This window comes from Salvelinus sp. IW2-2015, linkage group LG20 (genome assembly GCF_002910315.2).
Source record: "Salvelinus sp. IW2-2015 linkage group LG20, ASM291031v2, whole genome shotgun sequence".
In the NCBI taxonomy this organism is placed as follows: domain Eukaryota; kingdom Metazoa; phylum Chordata; class Actinopteri; order Salmoniformes; family Salmonidae; genus Salvelinus; species Salvelinus sp. IW2-2015.
Genome location: NC_036860.1, coordinates 41,138,333 through 41,150,929, shown reverse-complemented (window position 1 = coordinate 41,150,929; position 12,597 = coordinate 41,138,333). Strand labels below are relative to the sequence as shown.

The window sequence follows — 12,597 nt, the reverse complement described above, 5'->3', positions numbered from 1 at the left end:
ATTTTACTGGGTGACTTTTACCTTAATAGAAAATTACTAAAGTAAAAGTATTTCAAGTATGATAGTTGGGTATTTTCTCCACCATAAAAGACCACAACCCGAGGACAGTTTCTCATGTTACAGGGTGATAAGAACTTTAGACACAGACAGCCTGGCCTTCAACCCTACCAGCCAAACCCAGTAACCGAAAGGTTGCGAGATCAAATCCTCGAGCTGACAAGGTAAAAATCTGTTGTTATGCCCCTGAACAAGGCAGTTAACCCACTGTTCTTAGGCCGTCATTGTAAATAAGAATTTGTTCTTAACTGACTTGCCTAGTTAAATAAAGGTTAAATAAAAAGAATGTAATTTTTTTTTTTACCTAGATATATGTTCATGTTACACTGACGGATCCTCTTTCTCACTGGTGTCAATGGAGCAAACACATAATTGAGAACTCAGCTAACATTGCAGACAACACTAAAGCATTAGGTCAGGTTAGAGGTCAAAGGTTCACACACAAACATGGGTTTCCGTTAGGAAAATGTGGCGCCAGACATTTCACCGAGACCATTTTCAAATTTACAGTATATTTAATACATTTGCGTAACCTGATTAGGCCGTGCACCCACGGTGCTCAGAATGACAGAAATCACATTTAGATTATGGTAATTAATCTCACCAGAACATGCAACTCGAGGAAGCAACGGCATGAGTCCTTCTCGCCTAATTCTAACATGCAATTTGAAGATGTTAGAATAACTGTCCACATTTAATTTTCCTCAGCCAACAAGACAAGTAACGAACATAAAAATCACTAACCTATGTCAATTTACTATCCTCCATAGTAGAAAAGTTTACCTATTCTATTGGTCTTGTCGTTCTGTGCGAGAAAGAAATAGCCTATTGTGGGACGATAGATCACAAATTCATACAACCGTTCCAAAATCCATAAACGTTAAATAGCAAATCAGGCTGATGCAACAGATCAGAACATTTAGTTTAAAATGTTGATAAACTATTATTTCTTCACATTATAAGTGCAGCAATGCGCATAAGGCAGTAGGCGGAAAACACTTGTCAAAAGTGCATGGCCAATGCGAGCAGTTTCAGGAGACAATTTGAAATMGATATTTTCATCTCTAAGAAAGAGGGGAGACAAAGATACAACAACTAGCATGGGTTGCTAATATGACTAGGATTGTGCCTTTGGCTACTGGACAATGAAAGAAAGTTGAAAAACAATAGAACATGATAGAAATAGGCTAATTAAGTAGCCTATATGCTTTAAAATGCATAGTGTCTCCAGCTCAATGCAAAGTGGTGTGTGACGCACAGCAACCTGCCTAGTTGCCTATGCACTTGAAWGGCGAATGGAAGCAAACATTAATTACCAGTTGAGAAATAGTAACACTTTTTAAAATCATGGCCATTAAATGTTTTTAAAACGCGATTGCATTTAGAATTGTTGTGCAACAATTAGGCTTCTGAAAGTACATATTTCACTCCAACAGCAACGAACGAGCCATTTGATGAGCTGTAGAAGCAGCTCTCACGCTACATCGACTGGTATTCGCAATGGGCTTTTTTGGCCGACGGCAATTTTATTTATCAGCTTTCCATAATTATTTTTGGGGGCCAAAAGCCGGCTATCTGAAACCCTGACACACATGCTTCTATATATACTGTACATGCAAGAAACAAAAGTGCATACTCACGTCTTTATGTTGTCATGGTATACTTTAGTATCTGATGGCTGGTTATAAAGGGGCTAAGAAAAAAAGGGGGGAAAGAAATCAGTCTATAAGTAATGACTTAAGTATTTAGCTACAAGCATTGTAATAGCTAATAATTCATTGCTACTATATGCAGTTTTSGAAGAACCTTAACACTGCATTCGGAAAGTATTCAGACCTCTTCACTTCTAGCACTGTCACGTTAGAGCCTTATTCTAAAACGGATTAAATTGTTTTCCCCCTTTAATCTACACACAATGCCCCATAATTACAAAGCAGAAACTGCTTTTTTGAAAAAAAAWTGTATGTATTAAAAATAAAAACTGAAATAAAATATTTACATAAGTATTCAGACCCTTTACTCAGTACTTTGTTGAAGCACCTTCGCCAGCAATTACCTCGAGTCTCGAGTCTTCCTGGGTATGACGCTACAAGCTTGGCACACCTGTATTTGGGGAGTTTCTCCCATTCTTCTCTGCAGATCCTCTCAAGTACTGTCAGGTTGGATTGGGAGCGTCACTGCACAGCWATTTTCAGGTCTCTCCAGAGACGTTAGATCGGGTTCAAGTACGGGCTCTGGCTGGGCCACTCAAGGACATTCAGAGACTTGTTCCAAAGCCACTCCTGCGTTGTCCTGCCTGTGTGCATAGGGTCGTTGTCCTGTTGAAAGGTGAACCTTTGCCCCAATCTGAAGTCCTGAGCGCTCTGGAGCAGATTTTCATGTGTACTGCTTAGTTCATCTTTCTCTCAATCCTGACTGGTCTCCCAGTCTCTGCCACCTAAACTTCCCCACAGCATGATCCTGCCACCACTTGTTTTTCAAGGTCTAAGAGTCCTTTCGGCAAACTCCAAGAGGGCTTCATGTGCATTTTACTGGAGGAGTGGCAGCCGTCTGGCCACTACCAAAAAGGCCTGCTTGGTAGAGTGCTGTAGAGATGGGAGAACATTCCAGAAGGACAAAGTTCTCCACAGGGGAACTCTGGAGATCTGTCAAAGTGACCATCGGGTTCTTGGTCACTTCCATGACCAAGGCGCAATCCTGTCTGGGAGCGCTAAAGACAATTCCTTCGATCTCATGGATTGGTTTTTGCTCGGTCAACTGTGGGACCTTATATAGACAGGTGTGTGCCTTTCCAAATCATGTCCAATCAATTGAATTTACCACATGTGGACTACAATCAAGTTGTAGAAACATCACAAGGATGATCAATGGAAACAGGATGCACCTGAGCTCAATTTCGAGTCTCATAGCAAAGGGTCTGAATACTTACGTAAATAAGGTATTTGTTTTATATTTTTTTMAAATTAGCAAACATTTCTAAAAACCTGTTTTCACCTTGTCATTATGAGGTATTGTGTGTAGATTGATGAGGGGGGGAAATTATTTCATCCATTTTAAGAATGAGGCTGTAACGTAACAAAATGTGGAAAAAGTGAAGGGGCCTGAATACTTCCCGAATGCACTGTATCTAGGAAACAATAATCATTCAACTATTCAGAATAACCTCAACCACCTACCAGTTCAACTTTTGGACCAAGACCTTCAAATATTTTATGGGCCTCTTCAGCTTTTTTCTGTAAAAAATAAATTAAAAAAGACAATATAATAATAGTTAGTATAGATCAAAATAAAATAAACCTTTTACTCAAAGTAGTAGTCCTTGGTGACTGAACACACAATGTGGCCTGCAGGCTCTGTGGCTCCATTTGTTCAATTACAGCTGCAAAATCTATTGATAGTGTAGGACAATAACTATTTGGACACACTAAATATATATTTTTCCCCCCAACCATGCACAATGTATGAAAAAAATAAAGTACAATAATTTTCTGCCCTTTCTTTTTCCTCAGCACACACAAACATGAAGAAGCAGCATGTATGTATGTATGTATGTATGTATGTATGTATGTATGTATGTATGTATGTATGTATGTATGTATGTATGTATGTATGTATGTATGTATGTACAGTGAGGGGGAAAAGTATTTGATCCCCTGCTGATTTTGTACGTTTGCCCACTGACAAAGAAATGATCCGTCTATAATTTTAATGGTAGGTTTATTTGAACAGTGAGAGACAGAATAACAAAAAAATCCAGAAAAACGCATGTCAAAAATGTTATAAATTGATTTGCATTTTAATGAGGGAAATAAGTATTTAACCCCCTCTCAATCAGAAAGATTTCTGGCTCCCATGTGTCTTTTATACAGGTAACGAGCTGAGATTAGGAGCACACTCTTAAAGGGAGTGCTCCCAATCTTAGCTTGTTACCTGTATAAAAGACACCTGTCCACAGAAGCAATCAATCAGATTCCAAACTCTCCTCCATGGCCAGGACCAAAGAGCTCTCCAAGGATGTCAGGGACAAGATTGTAGACCTACACAAGGCTGGAATGGGCTACAAGACCATCGCCAAGCAGCTTGGTGAGAAGGTGACAACAGTTGGTGCTTATTCYCAAATGGAAGAAACACAAAAGAACTCTCAATCTCCCTCGGCCTGGGGCACCATGCAGGATCTCACCTCGTGGAGTTGCAATGATCTTGAGAACGGTGAGGAATCAGCCCAAGAACTACACAGGAGGATCTTGTCAATGTTCTCAAGGCAGCTGGGACCATAGTCACCAAGAAAACAAATCGGTAACACACTACGCCGTGAAGGACTGAAATCCTGCAGCGCCCGCAAGGTCCCCCTGCTCAAGAAAGCACATATACATGCCCGTCTGAAGCTTGCCAATTAACATCTGAATGATTCAGAGGACAACTGGGTGAAAGTGTTGTGGTCAGATGAGACCAAAATGGAGCTCTTTGGCATCAACTCAACGTGTTTGGAGGAGGAGGAATGCTGCCTATGACCCCAAGAACACCATCCCCACCGTCAAACATGGAGGTGGAAACATTATGCTTTGGGGGTGTTTTTCTGCTAAGGGGACAGGACAACTTCACCGCATCAAAGGGACGATGGACGGGGCAATGTACCGTCAAATCTTGGGTGAGAACCTCCTTCCCTCAGCCAGGGCATTGAAAATGGGTCGTGAATGGGTATTCCAGCATGACAATGACCCAAAACACACGGCCAAGGCAACAAAGGAGTGGCTCAAGAAGAAGCACATTAAGGTCCTGGAGTGGCCTAGCCAGTCTCCAGACCTTAATCCCATAGAAAATCTGTGGAGGGAGCTGAAGGTTCGAGTTGCCAAACGTCAGCCTCGAAACCTTAATGACTTGGAGAAGATCTGCAAAGAGGAGTGGGACAAAATCCCTCCTGAGATGTGTGCAAACCTGGTGGCCAACTACAAGAAACGTCTGACCTCTGTGATTGCCAACAAGGGTTTTGCCACCAAGTACTAAGTCATGTTTTGCAGAGGGGGTCAAATACGTATTTCCCTCATTAAAATGCAAATCAATTGATAACATTTTTGACATGCGTTTCTCTGGATTTTTTTGTTATTCTGTCTCTCACTGTTCAAATAAACCTACCATTAAAATATAGACTGATCATTTCTTTGTCAGTGGGCAAACGTACAAAATCAGCAGAGGATCAAACACTTTTTTCCCTCACTGATGTACGTACAGTTGAAGTCGGAAGTTTACATACACCTTACCAAATACATTTAAAATCAGTTTCACAATTCCTGACATTTAATCCTAGTAAAAATCCCCCGTCTTAGGGCAGTTAGGATCACCACTTTATTTTAAGAATGTGAAATGTCAGAATAATAGTATAGAGAATTATATATTTCAGCTTTTATTTCTTACATCACATTCCCAGTGGGTCAGAAGTTTACATACACTCAATTAGTATTCGGTATCATTGCCTTTAAATTGTAACTTGGGTAAATGTTAAGGGTAGCCTTCTACAAGCTTCCCACAATAAGTTGGGTGAATTTTGGCCCATTCCTCCTGACAGAGCTGGTGTAACTGAGTCAGGTTTGTAGGCCTCCTTGCTCGCACACACGTTTTAAGTTCTGCCCACACATTTTCTGTAGGATTGAGGTCAGGCTTTGTGATGGCCACTCCAATACCTTGCTTTGTTGTCCTTAAGCCATTTTGCCACAACTTTGGAAGTATGCTTGAGGTCATTGTCCATTTGGAAGACCCATTTGTGACCAAGCTTTAACTTCCTGACTGATGTCTTGAGATGTTGCTTCAATATATCCACATAATTTCTCTCTTATGATGCCATCAATTTTGTGAAGTGCACCAGTCCCTCCTGCAGAAAAGCACCCACACAACATGATGCGGTTGGGATGGTGTTCGTTGGCTTGCAAGCCTCCCCCTTTTTCCTCCAAACATAATGATAGTCGTTATGGCCAAACAGTTCTATTTTTGTTTCATCAGACCAGAGGACATTTCTCCAGAAAGTACGATCTTTGTCCCCATGTGCAGTTGCAAACCGTAGTCTGGCGTTTTTTATGGCGGTTTGGAGCAGTGGCTTCTTCCTTGCTGAGCAGCCTTTCAGGTTATGTCGATATAGGACTCATTTTACTGTGGATATAGATACTTTTGTACCCGTTTCCTCCAGCATCTTCACAAGGTCCTTTGCGGTTGTTCTGGGATTGATTTGCACTTTTCGCACCAAAGTGCGGTCTTGGCTGATTTCTTTAGATTTCCCCATGATGTCAAGCAAAGAGGCACTGAGTTTGAAGGTAGGCCTTGAAATACATCCACAGGTACACCTCCAATTGACTCAAATTATGTCAATTAGCCTATCAGAAGCTTCTAAAGCCATGACATTATTTTCTGGAATTTTCCAAGCTGTTTAAAGGCATAGTCAACTTAGTGTATGTAAACTTCTGACCCACGGAATTGTGATACAGTGAATTATAAGTGAAATAATCTGTCTGTAAACAATCTTTGGAAAAATTACTTGTGTCATGCACTAAGTAGATGTCCTAACTGACTTGCCAAAACTATAGTTTGTTAACAAGAATTTTGTGGAGTGATTGAAAAATGAGTTTTAATGACTCCAACCTAAGTGTACGTAAATATCCGACTTAAACTGTATGTATGTATACAAAGTAGGGATCTATGGAAAAAATAAATCCAGTTCTGTCTCCCTAAGTGTCTGAAGTCTGAAAATACAGCGTCTCTTTCCCAGGCAGCACTGTGTGGTGAATCTGCCTGCCCAAAAGAGGAAAGCCAACGGAGATTATTGCCAGGCAAGGTTATTACATTGACACTTTAGTCATTCAGCAAACGCTCTTATCCAGAGCGACATACAGAAACAATTATGGCACATCAACATATTTTCCACCTAATCGGCTCTGGGATTCAAACGAGCAACCTTTCGGTTACTGGCCCAAAGATCTTAACCACTAGGCTACCTGGCGCKCAACAAGAGATTCAATAAGAAGCTCAAACAGATGAGTGAGAGCGACCAAACAAAAGCTCTGGTGCATGTTACCTTCCATGTATTTCCAAACTATTTTACACAACTAATAGTAATGTGTCCGTCTGAATTCTTTTGTGTTTAAGATTTTGTCCAAATTATGCATGAAAACTGTATTAACTGCAGTTGTTTGACGAGGAGACAATAAAAAGACAAAATTATCTTCTGGTATAGAATAATTAATAGACCTTGGCACTAGCGACAGATCTCTTGTATCTACTCCGTTAAAAAATTCATAAAAACAAAATTATACACACACACACACACATACAGTGTGGAGAACAAGTATTTGATACACTGCCGATTTTGCAGGTTTTCCTACTTACAAAGCATGTAGAGGTCTGTCATTTTTATCATAGGTACACTTCAACTGTGAGAGACGGAATCTAAAACAAAAATCCAGAAAATCACATTGTATGATTTTTAAGTAATTAATTAGCATTTTATTGCATGACATAGGTATTTGATCACCTACCAACCATTAAGAATTCCGGCTCTCACAGACGTGTTAGTTTTTCTTTAAGAAGCCCTCCTGTTCTCCACTCATTACCTGTATTAACTGCACCTGTTTGAACTCGTTACCTGTATAAAAGACACCTGTCCACACACTCAATCAAACAGACTCCAACCTCTCCACAATGACCAAGACCAAAGAGCTGTGTAAGGACATCAGGGATAGAATTGTAGACCTGCAAAGCTAGCTACAACATATGAAGCAGCTGGTGAACAGGCAACAACTCTTGCGCAAATATAGAAAATGGAAGAAGTTCAAGATGACGTCAATCACCCTCGTCGGGGCTCCATGCAAGATCTCACCTCGTGGGGCATCAATGATCATGAGGAAAGGAGATCAGCCCAGAACTACACGGCAGGACCTGTCAATACCTGAAGAAGCTGGCCACAGTCTCAAAAGAAAACCATTAGTAACACACTACGCCGTCATGGATTAAAATCCTGCAGCGCACGCAAGTCCCCCTGCTCAAGCCAGCCGATTCCAGGCCCTCTGAATTTGCCAATGACCTGATTGATTCAGAGGAGGAATGCAGAAGTCATGTGGTCTGATGAGACAAAAATATAGCTTTTTGGTTCTAAACCCACTCGCCGTGTTTGGAGGAAGAAGAAGGATGAGTACAACCCCAAAACACCATCCCAACCCGTGAAGCATGGAAGTGAAAATCATTCTTGGGATGCTTCTGCAAAGGGGACAGACGACGCATCGTGAGATCTTGGCCAAACAACCTCCTTCCCTCAGTAAGAGCATTGAGATGGTCGTGGCTGGTTCTCCAGCATGACAACGACCCGAAAACACACAGCCAGGGCAACTAAGAGTGGCTCCGTAGAAGCATCTCAAGGTCCTTGGAGTGGCCTAGCCAGTCTCCAGAACTGAACCCAATAGAAAATCTTGAGGGAGCTGAAAGTCCGTATTCCAGCACACCCGAAACCTGAAGATCTGGAGAAGGTCTATGGGGAGTGGGCCAAAATCCCTCTGCATGTGTCAAACCTGGTCAAAAACTACAGAAACGTATGATCTCTTAATTGCAAACAAAGTTTCTGTACCAAATATTAAGTCTGCTTTTCTGATGTATCAAATACTTATGTCATGCCAAAAATGCAAATGAATTACTTAAAAATCATACAATGTGATTTTTGTTTTAGATTCCGTCTCTCACAGTTGAAGTGTACCTATGATAAAAATTACAGACCTCTACATGCTTTGTAAGTAGGAAAACCTGCAAAATCGTCAGTGTATCAAATACTTGTGTGTGTGTGTGTGTGTGTGTGTGTGTGTATATATATATATATATACACATATATAAAAAAAATATATATTTTTAGATATATATATATATTTTCATAAAAAATAACCAAGGCCACAGGGGGAATGTTCTATGTGGCTCTGCTCTCACAGGCTGGGCTGAGGAGAGGCTTTCCCGCTAAAAGGGTTAATAGCTGGCTGAGAAGAACGCAGACATGAACTAGTTACCCACACACACACACAGTACCACCTTCCCTTTCCCTCTGCTAAAACACACATACACTATTGTTCAAAAGTTTGGGGTCACTTAGAAATGTCCTTGTTTTTGAAAGAAAAGCTACATTTTTTGTCCATTAAAATAACATCAAATTGATCAGAAATACAGTGCAGACATTGTGAATGTTCTAAATGACTATTGTAGCTGTAAATGGCTGATTTTTWATGGAATATCTATATAGGCGTACAGAGGCCCATTATCAGCAACCGTCACTCCTGTGTTCCAATGGCACGATGTTAGCTAATCCAAGTTGATCATTTTAAAAAGGCTAATTGATCATTAGAAAACCCTTTTGCAATTAGGTTAGCACAACTGAAAACTGTTGAACTGATCAAAGAAGCAATAAAACTGGCCTTCTTTAGACTAGTTGAGTATCTAGASTCTAGATACTCAACTAGTCTAAAGAAGGCCAGTTTTATTGCTTCTTTGATCAGTTCAACAGTTTTCAGTTGTGCTAACCTAATTGCAAAAGGGTTTTCTATGCTCTAGATTCTAGAGCATAAGCATTTGTGGGTTTGATTAAAGGCTCAAAATGGCCAGAAACAAAGAACTTTCTTCTGAAACTCGTCAGTCTATAATTGTTCTGAGAAATGAAGGCTATTCTATGCGAGAAATTGCCAAGAAACTGAAGATCTCGTACAACGCTGTGTACAACTCCCTTCACAGAACAGCGCAAACTGGCTCAAACCAGAATAGAATGAGTGGGAGGCCCCGGTGCACAACTGAGCAAGAGGACAAGTACATTAGAGTCTCACAAGTCAGCTTCATTAAATATGGGACAGTTTTATCTCCATCTTCATTCAAAGACTCAATCATGGACATTCTTACTGAGTTGTGGCTGCTTTGCGTGATGCATTGTTGTCTCTTCCTTCTTGCCCTTTGTGCTGTTGTCTGTCCCCAATAATGTTTGTACCATGTTTTGTGCTGCTGCCATGTTGTGTTGCTACCATGCTGTGTTGTTGTCTTAGGTCTCTCTTTATGTGTGTGTTTTGTCCTATATTTTTTATTTTTAAATCCCAGCCCCGTCCCCGCAGGAGGCCTTTTGCTGTCATTGTAAATAAGAATTTGTTCTTCACTGACTTGCCTAGTTAAAGAAAAGGCTAAATAAAAAAATGGCCACAGCTAGATAACTGCCTAGCAAGATGACGAAGAAACTATTTCATTCACTTTCCATAATCCCAGTYCCAGCCCATAGCCAAATGTTTAGCTAGCTAGCTAAGGTCAGCTAACATATTCGTGCTATTTGATTTGCTCAAAGTCAAGTTAAGTACCTATCAGCAGGGAGATTCTCGGGTGTGCTTCATGCTTAAGATTTAAGTACTGTTATGCATAATCTTTACCCTCCACTTTCATAAATTTGAGCATGTATGGAGTGGTGCATCAAAGCTGGGACCGAGAGACTGAAAAACAGCTTCTATCTCAAAGTCATCAGACTGTTAAACAGCCATCACTAAACGCTGCCTACATACAGACTTGAAATCATTGGCCACTTTAATAATGTTTACATATCTTGCATTACTCATCTCATATGTATATACTGTATTTTATACCATTATTGCATCTGCCTATGCCACTGTGTCATTGCTCATCCATCCATATATATATATATATATATATATATTCTTATTCCATTCCTCATCTTAGACTTGTGTGTATTAGTTAGTTGTTGTGTGATTGTTAGATTACATGTTAGATAGATATTGCTGCACTGTCGGAACTAGAAGCACAAGCATTTCGCTACACTCGCAATAACGTCTGCTAACAATGTATATGTGATCAAAACAATTTGATTAGATAAAAGTACAGTGTGGTTAGCCCCAGGCAATATAAAGTTCATTCTAATTGATCTTTTAGGGCAAAATTCCAAATGCCTGTATAGCAAGGGAGTTTATGTCCGCTTGTTCTCATGTTGTCTTTTTGGTCTTGTCTCCTTCAGTGCTGTGCACCCCCCACCCCACCCCACCCCAAGCCCCTTCCCCTACCACTCACAGAAAAAATGATGAAAGATAGCTTCCTCTGAAAATAATCAGTTTCAACTCACTATTTTATGTTGGACCAAATCGCAAATGCATCGGTCATATGGACACCAAAACACATCGTCATTATTTTCCTATAATAGAGAACTTAACCTTTATAACGATACCCTTATGTTTCAATTCTAAAAATTGAGCGCAGAGCAMACCCTACTAAAACAAGAGTATCAGAAAACATTGATTTGGAAAATGCATGCTCAGTTTGTCGCGTACGGCATTGCGATACCACGTACCCCTAGCAGCATTTTATCCACAGAGTTATGTGCTAGCTGTCTCGTCTGTTTTATACATTTGCAATGAGCATAAAAATACACATTTGTATCAGGAGTTGGCAACTCGTTCTCATTCTGAGAAATAAGCATCTTCTTATCCAGGTAGGCCACTTGATTTCAACATCAAAAACAAAGTGGACAGGCTAGCTTGCTGTTCAAACAGGTGGAGACGGACAGAAAGGTCTGTTCTAACAGTTAAACTGTTCTACCTTGTTAGCTAGCAAATAGATTCAAGTTGGCTAGACTTGAAATATAAAGATTAGTTGACTACTCACGATCACGTGGGCTTGTGCTTGAGAGATTAACTTTTGAGACCCAGGTCTTGTAAACAGTCATTTATTAGTGCTGCTACAATAAGTTGGTCATTATTAGTGGATATGCATTGTGCATGGTTCTGGTTAAATTTGTAACAACAAGGGCCGTTTCAGAGTGATTATTGTAAGTGTGAGTATTGTAAAAAGGCAGAATAAACTATTTTGAGAAAATAATTGAATTATTAGTGTGTCTTACGTTTGTGAAACGCTTATATTTAGCCTACGTATAATTTTAAAAGCCCTGAATTCATTAGATTATTGCTGACTGTTTGAAATGCAGTGTATTGACCTTTAATTGAGAAGCAAAACTTATTTAGAGAAAACAATCAAAGAAATCGTGAATCGCTCATAAATTTGAAAACATCAGGATTTGATCACCCAGCCCTAAGCATGGTAAGACCACCAGACACATTGAAAGAGCTGTCTTGTGTAGTAGTGGCAGGTGTAGTAGAGGTGAGTGAGTGAGTGAGTGAGTGAGTGAGTGAGTGAGTGAGTGAGTGAGTGAGTGAGTGAGTGAGTAAGTACAGTAGTGTACAGGATTCCCTGGTAACCCCACCCTGTTCTCGTCATAGATGATCTGGACGATGCTGCGGTGTTTGTTGGTTTCCTGTGGTATGGGGGGAGGGTCGCCGGCTTTTTCTGGCTCTACTGGCTTCGCCGCTTCCTCCTCCAGTTGTTGCTATAAGACAACACATAACAGTTAACAAATGAGTGTGCGCGCACACACACACACACGCACACCAATTATATGGGAAACTTCCTCTCCTCCATAAATCATACATTTAAAGAATAAGACATGGGTTTCTTGCTGCGAGTTTTCAAACAAAATGTTCTTGTTTTCTA

At 40.3% G+C, this 12,597-nt stretch overlaps 1 protein-coding gene across 3 annotated transcripts in view; it reads right to left on the bottom strand.

Moving 5' to 3' along the window:
* ncor1 (nuclear receptor corepressor 1) overlaps positions 1-12,597 on the bottom strand; it is a 118,530-nt gene that overhangs the window by 71,096 nt on the left and 34,837 nt on the right. For all 3 annotated transcript variants that reach the window (XM_024011273.2, XM_070449395.1, XM_024011277.2), the window contains exons 6-8: positions 12,311-12,433; positions 3,234-3,290; positions 1,698-1,750 (exon numbers count right to left, since the gene is read on the bottom strand). In XM_024011273.2, the coding sequence (XP_023867041.1) occupies positions 1,698-1,750; positions 3,234-3,290; positions 12,311-12,433 (233 nt within the window). The remainder of the gene's footprint in view (positions 1-1,697; positions 1,751-3,233; positions 3,291-12,310; positions 12,434-12,597) is intronic.